Source organism: Cydia amplana, chromosome 2 (assembly GCF_948474715.1).
Source record: "Cydia amplana chromosome 2, ilCydAmpl1.1, whole genome shotgun sequence".
Taxonomy (NCBI): domain Eukaryota; kingdom Metazoa; phylum Arthropoda; class Insecta; order Lepidoptera; family Tortricidae; genus Cydia; species Cydia amplana.
This window is the reverse complement of record NC_086070.1, coordinates 18,370,789-18,392,009: the sequence shown is the minus strand read 5'-3', so window position 1 is coordinate 18,392,009 and position 21,221 is coordinate 18,370,789. Positions and strand designations below refer to the sequence as shown.

Below are 21,221 nucleotides of genomic sequence, written 5' to 3'. Positions count from 1 at the left end.
GCCCCAGTACACAATGGGCCATCGCCGGCCACTCCAAGGGACGCAGCCATGCGGTAGAATGAGATAGCAATATCACTTGCTCCCTCTAACGCATAAATGCGTCCCTTGGAGTGGCCGGCGATGGCCCATTGTGTACTGGGGCCTTCATATATACTAACGTGTGTAAAAGTGATAACACACTATCGCACCGCACCGCGACCTTGGTGCGGTGCGGTGCGACAGTGTGTAATGAAACTAAGTGTAGCGTTTCAGTTTCAAATACACGTAATTTTTATAATGTACATTATAACACATTTTCTTACATTTTTCTTGTTATTTCGTGAAGTATGCAAACACTATTTTTTTAACTGAAAAAAAAAAAGAACCCAGCATAATAGCTTAATATCAAAGTCTAATCTTTTTTTTTTAATTATTTCACATTTTTGACTGTAGGGGGCAGCATGAAAAAATTCAGCATTTTTCCGCCAGAGGGAGATAATTGCTAGCCTACTTGAAGCATCCGGGACGACATCGGTAGTAGACATGGCGGGTATCAACCTGGTTAAATGACGAAATAAATTTTGTTTGCTAATATAAGAACGTGTTAATTTCGTAGGAAAGTGTTGATACTGAAAGACTAATTAAGTTATATTGGATTAGGACAAAAATGCAGAATGTTGGACAGTCTGAAAACCGTAATATCGATAAGGTGAATGTGCAACTTGATGTGGTAAAATCGTCCACTCCTCAGAGTTCGGCTTCGAGTCCGGCCAAATCTGAAACCGAAACGTATTCAGGTGCGCCTGCCAAATACATGACGGACTCTTCTGAAAGCGAGGATGACTCTGTATCCGAGGTAAAACGTGTTTTGTTTTCGGTAGAGGCGGTGGTAGTAGGGAATGTAACTATCTGTACCGCTCTAAACTGCAAGCAAGGGACATCTTGTACATGTCTGGTCATCCAATTTCTTTTCTCTCGAAATCTAATTATCTCACAATAACATTTATTTCCAATCACGTGTGGCACGCTACAATGAGATAATCCATTTCTTATTCCCAACAAAGTCGTTGCTTGCCAAATATTCCGTAAAACGTCAGAAAGTTCTAAGTACATACGTACTACTGAGTAATGCATGAAATTATTTATGCCAGCCGCTCCTAGACACTATTCAATTGATTCTGTTTTAATTATACAATATTAGCGAATTATATCGCCGTAAGGTTCTTTTCATTGTCTATTTGTGTTTTGGAGGTTTGAAGTATGGTGGCCATGTTTCTCGAATCACATGCATTTATTCATTGTGAACGAATTCATTTTTGTGTTTTAGTGACGTTATATCCCTACATTTCGGAGAATTATATAATTTAAGAATGAATTGGACACAAACATCGATAATGGTAGTATGTTTTGTGTCGATACGCGCACACGTCTCGTATAGAACGCCTACTGGTATTCGCGCAAAATAATGGTTGTTGATGAATTGCAAGGACCATCCACAGTAAATAAACGCTGTAAGCTCGTCCCTAAGCACCACATGTCAGTGTGTCTCACATTTTTCTCGTTGGTGTTATAGATCTTGCTGGCTTGTTTGTGCCTTAGCAGGCCAGAGTTGGTAAGTGGAAGACAACCTGAGTGAGTGCCTTCAGTAGCTGTTTCTGTGCAGAGTGACTTACTGTTAACCTGCATAATGTGTGTGCAATGGACACTTACATGTCGGATAATGTTTTTGTTTTCTTCATGTTGAATGGTCCTTGTGATTCTAACATAATGTTTGTGGTTTGCATCCATCCATGTAATGCTGAAGTTAGTGTATTAACATTACTAACTGCTCACCTTTGTCCTTTTGTGTCTGTGTTATTTATAATTGGGTCAACTACAATCTGTACAAATGCCAAAGCTATGGGTCTAATCTGTAGTACTGTAGTAACCTATGATTTTCATAACCAATATTTAGAGAAAAACTGAATGTATAATGAGTTGTACATAGTAGTTATGGTTGGGAAACTAATGTGTAAACCCTGATGATAGTGTTTGTAGTGGACTATCTTGCCTGGGCATTAACAAGCTGTATAGTTTTTATATACAGTGTAAACTCCATATAACATCACTCAATATAATGTTTCACTCCCTATAACGTGGACATTTTTGCCTCTACATACAACGTCAAAAAGTGTCCGTCCCTTGAGTGTCGCTATGTAGAGTTTACACTGTAGTTCTTGTCTTGCCTAGTGACTCATTAGATACAGGGCATACTGTATGTTTATGTATTTCAATAGAGATAAACAAACCAAACCATGTGACTTTGTTTATTTGGCCTATGGCAAAGGTCAGCAAATCACAACAATTTCCAGGTATAGTTAAGGCTCATGTCATGTAGTTTCCCCGAAACATGATACAAATGTTTGGACCATAATATTTTTTTCCTACTGCTATTGACAACATTGCAGCCTATAGTGTACACATATAAAATAAATAAAAATAAAAAAGCCTTTATTTCCAAATTTCCCATTTTTACATTAGAAGTTTCTGCGTATTGGTTAGTAAGTTTCTTATAGCTAGTAGTTAGTGTTAAATTTATGTGTGTATTTATTTATTTAATTTGGACCCCTCTACGAGTGTAGGCCTCCTCCAACTGTCTCCATCTTTGCCTGTCTTCCGCTTCGTTTTACCAGTCTTTCCCTGCAGTTTCTTTTATGTCATCTAGCTATTGTTTATATGGCTTTCCCACTTTCCCTTTGCCAATAGGGCCTCTCCATTTCATTGCCAATATTGTCCATCTGTTGTCTTTATACCGTGCGATATGTCCTACGATATGTCGATGTGTGATATGTGTAACCACACATATAAATAGGTTCAAATAAATGTTAAATGGAGTACTAGACCAATATCCTCCAACAAAAGAAACTAAAAAAGCGAATCCGTCAAAAAGACACAGTACAGTGGAGAAGGTTGGAGGAGGCCTATGCCAAAAGGTACACCGAACTGCAGGACATATTGTAGTAAAAAGAAAAAAGATAATAATATCGAGTAAATAACCGTTGTACCCAAGGATCGGAAATAAAAGGCTAATATCTGGGTGACCGAGCTTTGCTTGGTAAACATATAAAAACTCTAAAATGCGCGTTTTACCAGAGATAAGACCTAGCTAGATCGATTTTTCGCCCCCGAAAACCCCCGTATAGCAAATTTCATCGAAATCTTTAGAGCCGTTTCCGAGATCCCTGAAATATATATATAAATAAATAAATATATAAATAAATAAATATATAAATAAATAAATATATAAATAAATAAATAAATAAACAAGAATAGCTCGTTTAAAGGTATTAGATAGATATAGATAGATAGAAATGTTAAATGTTATGGTGTTGCACAGTGATGCAACCAATAAAACAATTTGGTTGTCTGGTTATTGGAAATCCAGACACAGTAACTAAAGACAAAGTATTTGTTAGTGTAGACATGACCTCGGATCTGTTACAGAAAATATGTTTTTTTTTTTTCATAATCTATTCTATATAATTAATTATCATAGCTCGTAGGAATGTGTCTGTCTGTAAGCAAAAATGAATGCCCTAATTATTTGACCTTATGTTTGATAGTTCTAATGATACTTTTTTCTTAATACTTATGTTAAGTATATAATGAGGTACCAACCTAACATAAAAATGTTGTTAAAATATTTCCGTAAATATATTTGAAAGTACCACTACTTTCTTGCCTACATTAATAAGTATTCGCTAATACCTTTTGAAAAAGGTAATTTCAATTTAATAAAAAGTTAGGATTGATGCCTCATATATTCAAAATATGACAAAAAAAGATCTAAAAGGGTTAAGGAGTAATGCAAGTTGTAAGTTAATAAAAAAAAACCTACAACATATGACATGACATGACTATTATTATAGCAGTGCTGGAAAGGTCATTGACACTTTATTTGGGCAGCACTCTCTTTGATTGCCTCTATTCTGATGAATAACTAAAGGGTTATTGAAATGTGTGATACTGTGATATTTATATACATTAAGTAATGTTATTGACCAATAAATTATATTTTTTTTATTATATTCTACAATATTATGCTTCATCACAAATATTTATGTCATAAGTGCAAAGTTTTTTTAATAAACTCGGGGTTTTTTTAAAGAGCTCAGTGTAATAATGAGTCTCCAACACTGCAGCAAGCCGGGCACTAATTTCACAACATTGACAAGATTGCAAATACAGGAATAACAGTTTAATGGTATGAATTGACAAGTGAATATGTACAGGACAAGTTTAGGTGCTAGGCAACAATATACATACTTATATACATAAGAAACACCCATGACCACAGAATAAAATAATAGTACTACTGTACAGAAAGGAAACTTCCTACAAAACCGAAGTTTGACTGCGGTTCAGGGTCGAATCATGCTGTCCCTTTCTAATATATATGGCACTATCCGTTTTGGCTATTTAGGGTTGTCACAATTCAAGTCATTATCTTATCTGTGGTTGAGCTTGCAAAGGGGACGTCAAGTAGTGTCAAGCAAAGTGCCCGAAGCAAAGAGTTTTGCACCCCTGCCATGACTCAGGAACAAATATTTGTGTTCATCACACAAATAAATGCCCTTACCGGGATTCAAACCCAAGACTATCAACTTCACAGTGCAGGCAGTGGGTAATTAGTTTACCCACTAAGCCAGACCGGTCAACACCAGTAGGTCAACATAACAATGTACGGTACATTGTACCATTTATATTTTTAGTATTCTTATAATTAGATAGAAGAAGTGTATCTACATAAATACACACTTTGTAACTCAACTACAGATCAACTTATTGACATGAATGGAGTAGATGTGTTCAAGAAAGTACAGTCATCTGCAGAGATAGCTGATGCCCCTTGTGTACAAACTTGCGCCTTGTACAGCTGACTATACCTATGTGTGTATAACAAAATTGTTATTTGTACAGTTTGATAACTGTACTGAGTAACTGAAAAAAATGTTATATAGCTGGCCAAGCAAATCTTGTCAGTAACAAAAGGGACGCGAAATTCAAATTTTCTATGGGACGATATCCCTTCGCGCCTACATTTTTCAAATTTGCTGCCTTTTTCTACTGACAAGATCTGCTTGACCAGCTATACTTATCCACATTTGTAAACTTTTTACCTAAAACATTTTGCTAACTCTCTATGTGTTGGCAGGCGGAGATGGAGGAAGAAGGCGCAGGTACGGAGTCATCTAAGTTCCTACTATCCCACGACGACCCGGAGCGGGCCGTCGACCCTGAGATGCAGGCGAGACTCGAGGCACTCCTGGAAGCAGCAGGTTAGTAACTTGGTGTCTCTAATTCTATTGTTTCTTTGAAGCGTAGGACCATTTTCAACAACAAACAACCTGAACAATTATAATATTAAGTACCTATGTTCATTTGACAACAAGTAACTTTTATTTCTAGCAGCCCAGAGCCAACCTCTTTCTTGCCTATAATAAAAAGCGGCCAAGTGCGAGTCGGACTCGCCCATGAAGGGTTCCGTATTTAGGGGATTTATGACGTATTAAAAAAAACTACTTACTAGATCTCGTTCAAACCAATTTTCGGTGGAAGTTTGCATGGTAATGTACATCATATATTTTTTTTAGTTTTATCATTCTCTTATTTTAGAAGTTACAGGGGGGGGGGGGACACACATTTTACCACTTTGGAAGTGTCTCTCGCGCAAACTATTCTAGAAAAAAATGATATTAGAAACCTCAATATCATTTTTGAAGACCTATCCATAGATACCCCACACGTATGGGTTTGATGAAAAAAAAATTTTGAGTTTCAGTTCTAAGTATGGGGAACCCCCAAAATTTATTGTTTTTTTTTTCTATTTTTGTGTGAAAATCTTAATGCAGTTCACAGAATACATCTACTTACCAAGTTTCAACAGTATAGTTCTTATAGTTTCGGAAAAAAGTGGCTGTGACATACGGACGGACAGACAGACATGACGAATCCATAAGGGTTCCGTTTTTTGCCATTTGGCTATGGAACCCTAAAGAGGCCTTCCATTGTATTTTAAATCTTAATTTTAACTGATTAAAATTGAATTTGTCTAAGTTAGGTTTGATTTGTATTGTAGGCGGTGAGAGATTATATTATTAACCAAATTCGTAATGAAATAAAAATAAGTACTTATTAAGGGACAAACTTACAGAAATGACATTGTACAGTCGCTATCAGATATGGAGGAGCAACCAAGGCGATCACTAATATCTGAACACGTTTTTAATGTCGAGACGTTAGAGTGCATGTTCAGACATTTTTGAGCACTTTGGGCGGGATTGTGTGAGTTGTGAGATACAAATCACAACTGTAAAGGAATGCCACACATGGTAGGTATTTGGCATAACATTTTTTTTTCATATACCTATTTTTAGTGAATTCCTTTAACTTTTCATATGCTATTTTTCATTCACATACAAAAATGTCACGCACACGCCTACATAAGTACATAATAACAAGCAAAGTAGCTTAATACTTTTAAATTTTAATTAAGACGAGCTATACGCTATTGATAATAATATCAATATCACTAAATAACGTATGTTCAAAGAAATTGAAAAGATTCAAAAGATAATAAAATTAACAATTAGCTTTTTATTTAAAATATAACAGCAATTTTATTTTATAAAATTATATCTTATTTTAAGAAAATTCGCATGTCCCAAGAAACCACAATAATTATATGTATTACCTATTAGTTTTGAACATACATATTATCGTAAAAAACTGTATAATCTCACAAACAAAAAACTGTAATCACACAAACTTGATTTAATGCCTGTATGTTTCTGTCAATATTTAGTACCTAATTTAAAAATTAATTTACTATACCGGCGGTATTGAAGTATTCAAAGCGTGAACGCTGCTCTACAGACATGTATACATTTGTTACCTTGTTACAGTGGTATAAGGTGCAAAAGTATGAATATATCTTTGATGCGGACACGGTCGAGTTCAGATAAAGATCTAGTTATGAATGTTGTTAAAACTGCACTGCACTGTTGTATCTATCTGGCGTATTCCCATCACTTTAAAAGCGGCGGCGAGCGCTCGCTTCCAGTAAAGCAGTGCATAGTGTGACTTCGAAATGCGTAATAAATAACTATACTGGTTCAGCTGAGCAAACAATTGGTCACCGTTCGGTATGCGATTGGAATGACGTGATTCGACGTCACATTAAAAGCAGAAGCGACGCCGGTGCCTTGATGCGGGTGCGGGTTTTAAGTTAGCTACTTTTAACGGTTACAGTTGTCATTGCTTTTATCCCTTCCTATCATTTTATAGTAAAGTTCCTAAACGTTCCGTAGTTTATAAAACTGTTTAAATCAGCCCTGTATAATCTGTTAAGTAAATAAAATGTCCACTTTTGGGTTTATACTTGATTGAAGGTATCGTAATCTCGGAAACGACGGAAACTGGCAGTAATGATGTAAATACCTATAACTTTATTAGATTTTTATTACACAATAGTTAAAGTATCATTTGGTAAAGGGTTGCCTTTTAAATAGCAAGAGTATCTCTATTAAAACAAGAAATCAAAACAAATAGTTATCCGCTACAAGATTCATCAACCTTACCTTTTCACATTAGTAACAAATCAAATCTGATTAGGTGCCTTTGCGTCCGAGTGTACTAATTCTTAATGGCTCCTCTACACGATGGGCCAACGCCGGCTACTCCAAGGGACGCATTTATGCGTTAGAGGGAGGAAGCAAGTGATATTGCTATCTCATTCTACCGCATGGCTGAGTCCCTTGGAGTGGCCGGCGTTGGCCCATCGTGTAGAGGAGCCATAAATCGGCATAACTTCCGCCACATCGTCTCGTTTACGCCACGTCTGACCATAGCAATTGATATGGACGGGTACCTTACACCACTCACGCCACTACTGTCCAGCCATCCCTAAATTCACAAACATGTCGAATGCGAGCTCGTCTCTAGTATAGTTAGTTCTTAAGATCCGTATTAATTGCGCATAACTAAATATCTCTTTATACTGGCCCCTCTGAGGCAATGCGTAGCTAACATTTTAAGTAAAACCCACATGTTCAAGTCTGTAAAGTAGCCACAACAACTTGGACAAATTAAAAGACTAGACAATGTGATAAATACAATTATAAGTAATTTGTACGGCGAGTGCATAACGTTAACGCCACCTTGACCTTTATATGCAACTTACATTCACCGAATCAATATCTTTATATCACATGGAGACTAGATAGAACCTTTCTATACCTTTAGTAAAACTACATACCTACGTAGAAGCGCTGGTGGCCTAGCGGTAAGAGCGTGCGACTTGCAATCCGGAGGTCGCGGGTTCGAACCCCGGCTCGTACCAATGAGTTTTTCGGAACTTATGTACGAAATATCATTTGATATTTACCAGTCGCTTTTCGGTGAAGGAAAACATCGTGAGGAAACCGGACTAATCCCAATACGGGCCTAGTTTACCCTCTGGGTTGGAAGGTCAGATGGCAGTCGCTTTCGTAAAACTAGTGCCCACGCCAATTACTGGGATTAGTTGCCAAGCGGACCCCAGGCTCCCATGAGCCGTGGCAAAATGCCGGGACAACGCGAGGAAGATGATGATACCTACGTATGTAGTTTTACTACAGCACTAGAATACGTATTTGTGTTTCTTACTGTACCGAAATTGAATAGGTACTTTCTCTGATAAATTATATGTATGAGTATTGCTTAATAAACTTAAAATATAAACTGCAACTACGAGTACATGTAACCAATAGAACGCGGCTCGATTTTGTAGTAAATTACATATACAAAAACATTGAATACAGCAATCCGTTTAACAACACAAAAGCAACCCGTTTTTATTACTTTTGAATGTATAAGTACCTAATCTGTAGTATGGTTCTAGTCTAGTGTGTAGGCGTGCCTAATATCTGTTATGCGTTTGCCCAACTATACCTTATTTTGACAAGGCTCGTGTTCATACACGGTTGCCAATGGAATAAAATCAAGATGGGCTGGCGTCATATTCATATTGCAAGATCAAGTATCGATGCCCACCAATCAGTGATAACACCATTGTATTGTACGCAATTGAATGTAAGGTCTTAACGTTCCAGTGCATTTCGCCTGCTCCACTCCTAAAAAATTCACTATTTTGCCCTTTTTTGCTCTCCACTTTGCTAACGAGACCAGAAAAGTTACAAAGTTGTTAAAAGGAAATATTAGTTGTGCCCCTTTTCAGATTTAAGAAATTTAAATCAATGTTTGCTGTCTCGCAGGCGCTGGCGGAGCCTCTAAAACGTGCGATAAGGGCAAATGCACCTCCGTCCAAAAATCCGACTTAAAAATCTCAGAAATCGAGGTTTTGTTCTCGACATTTTCCTCCTCCAAAACTAACTTAACCAATCGCAACGAAACTTTTGGGAACCGAATGAGATAGAAATTATCTGTGCCTGACCGTTTTGATTTTTGCGTTTTTGTATGCTAGGCGTCTGTTTACGGCGCATTTATTTTGCCGTTTTTAGCGCTGCTTTAAGTAACCTAGGTCTTATAAAAATAAAAATATCAAAAAAAGTAAAAGGTACCGAGACAGGTACTGGTAATATTATACTCGTATAGGGCCAAAATCCAGAGAGGAAAATGTCGCGAACGTTTGTATGGAAAAATGGCCACTATTAAATATTTCCTCTTAATGCAAAGTTTTGAATGAGTATTTTTGTGAGCATGTTTGCGTTGAGGGGTCCCGTTGTTTCCCATAAAGTTTTAAGTCATAATGTATTGTTTGTCATATTATCGTTAGTCATAAAACTGAAACCGTTAACATTTCAGGATTTTTGTTAGGTTATCCTATAGATAGGTTAGGTTAGGTTTGTTTTATGGCAATCCTGAAAAGTGACGCGTTTCTGAACCAAATGAATTATGAATAACGAAAATTCGAGCAAACAATACATTATGGCTTAAAACTATTTGGGAAACAATAGAGACCCTTGCTTTGCGTTGCGTTGCGTTGGGTGCAGGATTTGTAACGCTGTCATACATAGTTGGTAAAATGATTGAATACTTTCCTCGTATTCACTATTTAATTAAGAAATTTAATAGCATACATACATAAGTTATTGCTAGGTAAGCTGGGCGACGATTTCCTATTAAATGCGTATTAAAAAAAATTGCTTATTAGTCATCTGATATTATAATCTTTAACTCTCGTAACTTCACATTATCATGCAGCCCCCGCTTCAAAATCGCGTAAATGAACAATGATTGGCTCCCCCAGTCCTGTGTGTTAGCCCTAATTAACGCTGAATAAAACTGTTAATGAGCCCACGTGACCCGCAGTCCTTCGCTCAATCGGTGATCGATACACAATCCCTGGATTAACATATATGCCCGCTTTAATGTATTTATTAACTTTGTCGTCAATCGTCAATTTTATATTCGTATCGAACGCTTGCCGCGATGCAAAAAGTTTTCAATCAAAAAGCATCGCTATGTCAGTTGCCAGTAAGAATCATTTCTATAGCCTGAGAACGTCACAAATAGAGAAACTGCCTCATAAGTCTTATGCGATTTGTTAGTTCCGCGCCGTGTTTCCCCGCGGCGGCGGACGTTATGTGACTGGCTGATCTAAAAATCAATTTAAATGTCTGACGTATTTAATATTTCGTCCGCTGTTTGTGGACGGTTTTAGAGTTTATCCTAATAAGCCCATGATCAAGTATTATTGCGTAACTTGAAAGAAATAAAGTCCAGCAGGAACAGTAGACAAACTTCATTAAGTAACTGATTGATTAATACTGCACAACTCGGCGTCAGTCCTACTCTCTATTTCAATTAATTGAAGTATTTCTGCCACTGAGTCTTCACATCAATTGTCATCTAAATCAGTTTGGTTTAGTGATTTAATGTTAATGTCTTGATGGCGTGTGGCATTGTCGAAAAGCCGCTAAATGATTTTATAAACAAACCCATTTCATTAAATTTGTGTGTAAATAATCGAATTGATAAGAAATCCACGTGTAGACTGTGCTAGTGAATCGATAATTATTCATTGTCCAATGGCTTATAAATATAATACGGACTTGGTGAATATAATTGGCCTTATTTAAGTTTTTAAAACAAGTTCAGTGTCCGCTCGTCCGATTTGGGCAGGTGTCCCACCGCTGGCGATAAGCAAGAAATTAGAAACGGAAGCGTATTAGACAGTTCTCACGGGCAGTGTTAGCAGTAAGCAATCAGTGGTTAATATTATGTAGCTTGTACTTACAAAGGTACATTTTCTTCAACTTGAGGTAACGCTAAACAATAATAACGTTTGAATACGATATCTGTCTGTGTTGAAACGTTGAAATGTTCCGTGACCCATTAAATACTCATACAAATCTAATAGATTTGGTGTGCTGCAGGTAGTTAAAATATATTTGACACGAGATTTATATTTACATAACTATCACTGATTGCCAGTGCGACCCGCAATAAATTTGTGGAGCAGTTTTTAAGCATAAGGCACTCTTCCATACCTCTGCTCTGTGAACCACTTTTCGCCATTATGAACTTTTTCCAAAACTACCGAACCTGCTCACCAAATTTCACGAGAATCGGTTGAGAAATGCGACCTGCAGTGGAGAACATCCGGACATACGAAAGCATTTTTGCCCAAGCTAAAGAGACAGGACTCGGACAGTTATTTTTTTAATTGAATCGGTGTTTGAATGATAAAAGCGTCGATACTTTCTGCTTTCACGTTGACTGTGGAACAGCTACCTTGTGCGGCGTAACATTTGCTGGGCCGTTACTGACATTTGCCGTTGGACATGGACAGGCAAATTGAATGTTACCGCTGTTACTTCATGGTATTTGAGTACACAGAGTGGAAATTAGCACGAATCAGGGCGGCAACAAAGAATTGGCATTTTTAGGTTAGTTTTTTTACGTTTGTGTCAAATTGTAAAATTCTCTTGTCCCTATTTGTCTCTATTTCTCTTTTTAGTTTTAGTTACTAACCTCGCTCGCTTCGGTTGCCACTTTAGACGGCTTGAGAACGAGTGTGTACAACCGGCATAGTAATTCATCAAATTAACAAGCCTTCTTACTTACAAAATGTTATGTCTCTTTCTAACGAACACAAATGTCAAGTTAACAGTTAAGGACAAACGAATTAATAACTATTTAGGTACGTTTGTGAAAAACGGCATAAGTGTCGACAGAGTTGCACATGGTTGCACCTAGCTCGGCGGGTTCCCACGGCCCGCCCGCACAGAACGTGATCAGCCCCAATTAATGTATCTCTCACACGAATTACGACTTGACTATTCTTGTATGCATTTTCGCATTCTGTATACTACTTATTTTGATTGAAATCCTGTAACCATCAAGGGGCGCCAAGTACTACATGTATCGATAAGGAAACGCCAGGCGTACAAGGGGGGAAAGACGCAAAAAGGTTGGAAAGCCCTGATTTATAGCGAAATTTATCTGTTATACTATCATTGTTAGCTTCCTGGAATTTATAATAAATTATTTCCCAGCACAGTTAAATTAAAATATAATGTAAAACTGAGCGCATAAAAGCTCTTAGCTTAGTTCATGATGTTATCATTGGTCGACTAGCTTTCACAGGGTTACCAAACTTCAGGATTCTTCGCTGGAGAAATATGATCGTGGCTGGAAAGCGGCAGATATTTTTTTTCTATGGATGAAATAGTAGCGACAAAAGTTGCTCATTTCAGTGACTAATTGACTGAATTTCTGGTTTTAAAAACAGTCGAGTCCTCATTTTATTTTTCTATCCAGTTATAAAGATTGTAGGTGCCGATAATAAGCATGTGCCATTTTTACCACGCCAAATGTCATAAATGTATCCAAGCCAAATTGCAGCTTTCTAGCACTAACTAACGATCACGGAGCAAAGGCTCGGACGGACATAGTGAAACTATAAGGGTTCCTAGTTGACTACGGAACCCTAAAGATCAGAAGTTTGAAAGTTTATAACTGGTAACCCTATTTCTTCTCGTCCAGACTATTGTTAGTAAGTTCCTAACTAGATTGAGTTCGTCTCTCGACACCGCTATATCTGTTAGTATAAGCAGTCATGTATAATTTAAAGGTCTGGGTGGACGCAGTTGTTGCATACAGTAACCTAGTTTCAAAACGAAATGTGACCTACATCCATGTTAGGAACAGATCTACCTTGTGTTAGTTCACACTTCGCGATGTTTCTATTTCGCTTTGTTTTCTTTTATTTGTAAACATAAAATGACAATTAAATTTAATATTTAAATTACGGCGAGATACGACTATAAATAGTGTTCTCTTGTATGTATAGTTACTGCATTGCAATGCAATCCTAAAAATCTTGAAGCACCTGTCTTCCTGTTACTTAGCGCGTCCGAGTTTCAAGTGACCCCTTTCCGTGACGTCACTGCGGCGCGCTAGTTTCTTGATGTCGCTTCACTATTCAGAATATAAATATATAAAAGCGGCCAAGTGCGAGTTGGACTCGCCCATGAAGGGTTCCGTATTTAGGGGATTTATGACGTATTAAAAACAACTACTTAATCTCGTTCAAACCAATTTTCGGTGGAAGTTTGCATTGTGATGTACATCATATATTTTTTTTAGTTTAATAATTCTCTTATTTTAGAAGTTACAGGGGGGGGGGGGGACACACATTTTACCACTTTGGAAGTGTCTCTCGCACAAACTATTCAGTTTAGAAAAAAAATGATATTAGAAACCTCAATATCATTTTTGAAGACCTATCCATAGAATATCCCACACGTATGGGTTTGATCTAAGTATGGGGAAACCCCAAAAAAAATTTTTTTTTTCTATTTTTGTGTGAAAATCTTAATGCGGTTCACAGAATACATCTACTTACCAAGTTTCAACAGTATAGTTCTTATAGTTTCGGAAAAAAGTGGCTGTGACATACGGACGGACAGACAGACGGACGGACAGACAGACAGACATGACGAATCCATAAGGGTTCCGTTTTTTGCCATTTGGCTACGGAACCCTAAAAACGGTTCCGTTGTACTTGTATGGAAACTGACATACAACGTGCAGTTTAAACCCTGAAATGTCAGTTCATCTTCAAATGTTATAAGTTCCACTAAAAAGGAATTGTTTAAAAATTAAAATCAACCCCTAAGAGGTCGGTACTGGTAGGTTATAACTTATAACGACATCGATGTAGACGATGTCGCAGCCGGAGGCTAGTAGGTATATTAATTTATGCCATCATTAAGTACTAGAAATTAATATACCTCGTCGATAATTACCTATTCATTTGTAATTTACGTGTTATTCGTATCAAAATCTAGGCTGGGAGTCAATAAATCTACTTAAGTATTTTGTATGATATGTTTATATCGCCTCTTTATTAGTTCCTTACGGTTCACAATTACACATCGAATAACTCGGTTTATTGCAATCCGGTCTCGTGCTCCACGCAAATAGCGCGAAAGTTACGCGATTTAATTGATGATTGTCGCATAAATGCGGTTTAGAAAATTATTAACATAATCCAGGACCTAATAGTATATCACCATTAATAAGAGTGTAATGAAAGAACTATACTATTATAAAACGATGTAATTTCTTCCATCTTTCTCCTGCTCCGTCAATATCCTCTTTTCTCCCGGTTAAGTCGCTTTTCCGCAGAAGACATTTTCTATGTCCCATGAAATTTATTGTATCTAAAGCAAATCAGGCAATCCCAGTAACTGGTGCGACGATGCACTCGATTAGACTTCCGCCCAAAGAGCAAGGTTCACAGCAGGGCTACGGCTTGTTAAATCATTCACGGAGGACGCATTGCATTGGCCTCAGAACTTCATTAGTAGAAAAATAGAGTTTCCCGTGCCGGCCGTGCCTTTTTGCTACTAGACTTATCGGGTGTACAATCCACCCTTTAATTTTTTCTGTGGTTAAACAATCAGAATCTTTACCGAAGGATTTAAGTAAATAAAAGGTCAAAACAGACCAAGGATTAGGTGTGAAACAATCTTATAAAATGGCTATTGACGTTTTATCGTGATCTAATACACCGTATTGTGTAATTTACTACTTACTAAGTAGTAAAAGTAGGTTTGAATATGACAAATGACAACACACACAGGACAAATACATAATTAAGTATTTTAACAGTTTTGTATTTATTTAGTTATTTGTCTATTATTAAAAATTTCAATCTCCACTGCGATGAGCGATGGTTTAGTTCCAAGCATTGTGGGCACATTTTTTTTACCCTAACGATTTCTTATTGGATTGTGAATTGTGATATCTCGTATCATGCACGACACCACGAAACGAACGAACTGTAGCACCAGAACAAAACTGATTTCTAATGCCATGGTCTCTTGTTGGGAAACTGCGTACTTTCCTATGCTATGTCTTGCCATACAATGTGATGCTGTACGTAGTACATACGGATTAGCCGCCCAGAAGCCCCAGCGCCCATAAAAAGGTATTCAATTCCATTTAAAAAAAAAAATATTTTGAGAGATCAAAGTTGCATTTGCCTTAATGTTTTGATTTGTGGGCGGCTAGAGTTACAAGTGTTATTGTATAGAGTAAGCAGAGTTTGTTTCCGCAGGCATCGGCAAGCTGTCGGGCGAGGGCAAACACCTGGCGGACCCGGAGGTGCTCCGGAGGCTGACGTCGTCGGTGTCGTGCGCGCTCGACGAGGCGGCGGCGGCGCTCACGCGCATGCGCAGCGACCAGCCGCCGCCCCACCACCGCCACCACCACCAGGACAAGCCGTTAGTATACAAACTGCTAATGATTCTAAATACAGTTCTGCGTTATAGATTGCCAATGCCTTGCCAAGCGTTAAGTTTTGGCAATTCAATATGGCACTAACACAATACCGTCCGATGATGCTGTGCAATACTATTCCTCTGTCAAAACCGCTTTTTAACGGTATGTTTTTCAACTGTGCGGACAACGATTCACGTCATCGTATTTCTTAATTCTTTTCATTTCACCTACAAACATCGGCACAGACGATAAGGCCAAGCTAAAATACGTACATTGTTTTCTTATAAAAGTCATGCCAAAGGTGATATAAAATATGCATCAACTCATTAACCTTTCATGTCCTTCCTGTTACTATTTTGAGTAGTTTACTCCAGAGTAACAATATAAGTATTCTACAAATTCTACTTTTATTTACAACTATGCCGTAATATTTTACTTTAGTCGAGGGGCCTCAAAACTGTAGCGGTACCGGGCGAGGGTAATCAACTGGAGAACAGTTTAAATTCACCAGCGAACAAAAACATACAAATTACAGGATTTACTACACTATACAAACTACATGATATAGTTTCTCCGTATTAAACTCTATATGAGTGCTACGACACTGATTGCCAATAACACGCTGTAGACAATTGGAACGTCTGTCTTACAAGTAAGTGACGTGCACATGTGATGATATTCCGAGATTGAGCCGATACGCGCCTTTGCTTCTCGACCGTCCGCGGTCGAGTCTCACGACTCCCCGATCGGCCCGATCGAGGCGGGGCGCGGCCGTGATTCGTGAAGCTTTGATCTTATCTGATGACATACTTTCAAAAGTAACAATTGAAGACAAAAAACTTTATATTGTATAGTTTATTGATTTATTTCAGCACCCAATGCGGTTCAACGGCAACGGGTACGACGCCAACAACGACGACGAGCGCGGAAGGCGCGCCGTCGCTGGCGGAGGCTTGTTCGGACGGCGATGTGGGCACGGTCCGCAAGCTCCTCACGGAGGGCCGCTCGGTGCACGAGACCACGGAGGAGGGCGAGTCGCTCCTGTCCCTTGCATGCTCCGCGGGCTATTATGAGCTCGCGCAGGTGCTGCTAGCCATGCATGCTAGTGTTGAAGACCGGGGGATCAAGGTGAGACCGTCAACTAATTTGGTGTACATTTTAAATTACGGTTGTCATTTGATAACATGAATCTAACAGAACCCGAGGCGCAGACGAGACGAGATATTTGTTGCATTCAGTCTGTAGTAACGAGCAATCAGCTACCATGTGACTTTGATCCTTGCAGTAGGTACTCAATCAACTCACGTATAGCATACGCAAGACTAACGGTGCATACGTTGGTTGGCGGAAAACTAATGTGCAAAGGCGTCACCTAGCTATAATAGAGTAATGAAGTTATCATATAGGATAGCAGTAGATTGCTAACTAAGGGTTGAAAAGGTAAACAATGAGCCACTATCAAAACATGACAAATGAAAAATAAATATGTTGGAGACGTAACACGTGTTTGTTCTCAGGGCGACTGCACGCCCCTGATGGAGGCGGCGAGCGCGGGGCACGTGGACATCGTGCGGCTGCTGGTGGCGCACGGCGCGGACGTGAACGCCGTGTCGGGCTCCGGCAACACGCCGCTCATGTACGCCTGCGCCGGCGGCCACGAGGAGTGCGTGTCCGCGCTGCTCGACAACGGCGCCAACGTCGAGGACCACAACGAGAACGGACACACGCCACTCATGGAGGTAACTACACGGACCTTGAATCTTTCATCTTTCTCATTCGACCGTGCCCACTAAACCGTCGTACGTTCTGGTCAATGACCTGCCTTACAGTATGTCTACCCGTACGTGCGTTGTGCGTGGTCAAGGTAACCGCTCTAATCATGTGTCCTCTATAACATAAAGGTGCTAATATTTCAAGCTCTGTGAATCACCATGCCTATGAACGCAATGAGAAATTCCTTCAGTTGAAAAGTTTTCATAACTTAATCACTGCCTGAAAATACTTATATCCAACTGCAATGCCAAATCTGCCAGCCACCTGCTTATAATATCACGGATTCATTTAGGCAGCGGCCGTGAACTCGTGTGAACATAATTAGACTAATATTTTGTCTATCTTACTCAGGTTGCTAACCAAATTCCGATGTTTCGTCCAACAGGCCGCATCGGCTGGTCACGTGGGCGTCGCCAAGATCCTCCTAAAGCACGGTGCCGGCATCAACACCCACTCGAACGAGTTCAAAGAGTCCGCGCTAACCCTCGCCTGCTACAAGGGCCACCTCGACATGGTGCGGTTCCTGCTGGCCGCGGGCGCCGACCGCGAGCACAAGACCGACGAGATGCACACGGCGCTGATGGAGGCCAGCATGGACGGCCACGTCGAGGTCGCGAGGCTGCTGCTCGACTCGGGTGCACAGGTTAGTTCAGTGAGTAACTAGTTGAGAGTCCGCTAACGCTCGCCTGCTACAAGGGTCACCTCGACATGGTGCGGTTCCTGTAAGTCTCGGAGGCCAACCGCGAGACCAAACGGACGCTGATAGAAGTATGGACGGTGAAGTGGAGGCCGCGACGTTGCTGCTAAACTCGGGTGCCAAGGTTAGTTCAGTGAGTTATGTTTTATTTCAACGCACTTAAATTCTCTGGCGATGTAATATGTTTATGTATAATTATATTATATTAGTTATCTTGGCAAGAAACAACTGAACAAACCCTTGGGGCTTATAACTTTATTTGCACATAGTTACCCAAGGTATCGATTGTCGTCGGGTCGCTATAGCGCTGTTAGGTTATAGAGCTAAAAGAGAGGAAAATGGCCTGATGGAAACGAGATGTTTAGCATTGTTTCGTAATAGAGCGACTCTGACGTGTGTGTAAAAAAACTTCAGCTCTCCTGCCATTAAGATGCTATTAAGGCCTGTCTCCATATTGCGCGGCAAACTATCGAACATTGGCTCGCGAGGCAGCCGCGCGCAATGGATACCGGGTTGGCTCGCGAGGGTGGGTATCCATTGCGCGCGGCTGCCTCGCGAGCCAATGTTCGATAGTTTGCCGCGCAATATGGAGACGGGCCTTTAGGAATCGTCCTCATCAAGAACCTAAAAACCTTCCTTTTTTAAAATCGTGGCCAAGTAACTTTGCAGGCTTCTAATTCTCAATGTGACTGGCTTTGTTTATCGGCCGCCAGGTGAACATGCCCACGGACAGCTTCGAGTCGCCGCTGACGCTGGCGGCGTGCGGCGGGCACGTGGAGCTGGCCATGCTGCTGCTGGAGCGCGGCGCCAACATCGAGGAGGTCAACGACGAGGGGTACACGCCGCTCATGGAGGCCGCCAGGGAGGGTGGGTACTCGCTTACAAAATAACATGGTTTATGTTGATAAAAAAAAAAGTTTATCTACCCAAATGTCATAAACCCTCCATGATGCGTCCAAGAACCACACATTATGACCACCATAAAAATATACTGTTTTGTTAGAACAAATTTCTTATCTGTAACAATGTTATTATTGCTAAATAATAACATCGATTTCGATAATATTATGCATTCAAATTTCGAACATCTTTGAAAAACAAAGAAATTTGATTTGACCTCTATTCTAATATCAGTCGAGATGACGTTTAGTTCGAAATGAATTGTTAATTTTCAAACAAATTTGACAAATGTCGCACGTAAGTAAGATATCGAACGATATGATAGAGACAAACCAAAGAAAGTCTGCAGCGCTAGATTAAAAGTAGTTTTTAAAAATCAGTATGCGACAACACCACAGAAAATGGATTAAATAGTCTTGATACTTGTGAAATTTCTACCATATTTACCGTCTATGAAAAAATTAAGCTGTATGCACAGCTTAATTTTTATGGTAAAATAAATTTCATTCCAACAATAGATGTCACTATTAATATGTAGACATATACTAATATTGATAAATAATATTGGGAGAATGTGACATTTGGCTTCATCAAAATTAATAAGCTTTTGTAATATCCGCGACGGCGGTAAATAGGTACAGAGGGCCTACCGCGAACACCGAAGTTCTCAATATGCGAGCATCTTTCTCTTTTACTCCCATTAAGGCGTAATTAGATTGACAGAGAAATTGCCTGCAATTTGCGAACTAAAGTTTTCGGAAAAACGAAATAAACCATTAAAACAATAAACATATATTAAAAATTAATTTTAGCTTTAACTAGTAGGTCTAGGTACCCATGCCGTGAGCATAAGCATGGAGGTTGTGGGTTCGAGCTCAAAACCCGGCTAGTACCAATGAGTTTCTCGAAATGTTAGAGGAAGTTCATAAGTATGCCTATACCTATTAGGTGTGTTCAATTTGCTGTGAAACCTTAGTCTAAACCAATATTATATTATCTAAGTAGGTACATATGGTGAAGTATTAAGATGTTTCATTCCACTTACCCGTCATCAACTCCAAATTTTGTAAACATTGTCGTTTTTCAGCTTGAATCGCCTCGTGCTGACATTTTACAAGTGTAAAATTATTCGTCATGCGGAAAAGTAACTCCCGCACGCCGGTTTTGTAAGGTTTCACCATGTTTATTCCGTTCATCACAAAACACAATGAATATTTAAACGATTTTGACAAACACATACCATAGTGCATGACGTTTACTGACTGCTTAAAAAACATTGCCATATGTAGTTTTTTAATTCGATGTCAAATTATTGCGCTGCAGACTTTCTTTGGTTTGTCTCTAGTTGGGGCCGACTCTAGTTTGTCTCTGAATTAAAAAAAAACTATGACAGCTGCCAGAAAACTTTTCAATACTGCCATTACAGGCTAAAATTTGTTTTGTTGCATAAAATTGTTCAATTTGTTGAATAAAATGAGCGATCAAGATGATATAGATATTTCGGCGACGCCTCCTGATATCCGTGACAAAGCAAATAACGTTATAAATGACTTATTACCAGCTAAGTCAAGGAAACAATACAAAGGAACATACTTCTGTCCGAGCTGGGCAAGTGAATTATAATAATTGCACCATCCAAACTGTAGGTAAATAATAATTATTCTTCTAAATCAATTTTTTCATTTTCGCATTTGTTTTCTGTTTTATTTTACTAATAATTATTGTTAGTGGCCCTGAACAACACCGCGATGCCGGTCATAATATGCGGCTCCTGAATGCATCATGAAGGCTTATGATATGTGGGTAGATAAAGTAGTGTATGTAACTGTACATAATTAGGCATTAAAACACTCGTGTGATCCTTTTAAGAAACTCACTTCGTTCGTTTCTTAAACCCACACTCGTGTTTAATGCCCTTCATTATGTACAGTCACATAAACTACTATTAAAGCACACTGTGCACATTCAATTTTATTTTATTTATTTGTTCAAGAAACAGTCTTTTATAGTTATATATAACACTGAAAATTTTTCTTAAAACTAGACTTACAGTTTCCTTAATGAAAATATTTTAACATCATGTTAAATCAAATTGTTT

The 21,221-nt window shown here is 38.9% G+C and overlaps 1 protein-coding gene across 1 annotated transcript in view; it reads left to right on the top strand.

Moving 5' to 3' along the window:
* The first annotated feature begins 474 nt into the window (after window positions 1-474).
* LOC134656572 (ankyrin repeat domain-containing protein 17) overlaps window positions 475-21,221 on the top strand; it is a 53,154-nt gene continuing 32,407 nt past the window's right edge. Inside the window, exons 1-7 of the mRNA XM_063512132.1 lie at window positions 475-835; window positions 5,174-5,297; window positions 15,590-15,755; window positions 16,626-16,881; window positions 17,271-17,492; window positions 17,912-18,178; window positions 18,937-19,090. Of these exons, the coding sequence (XP_063368202.1) occupies window positions 647-835; window positions 5,174-5,297; window positions 15,590-15,755; window positions 16,626-16,881; window positions 17,271-17,492; window positions 17,912-18,178; window positions 18,937-19,090 (1,378 nt within the window). The 5' untranslated portion in view covers window positions 475-646. The remainder of the gene's footprint in view (window positions 836-5,173; window positions 5,298-15,589; window positions 15,756-16,625; window positions 16,882-17,270; window positions 17,493-17,911; window positions 18,179-18,936; window positions 19,091-21,221) is intronic.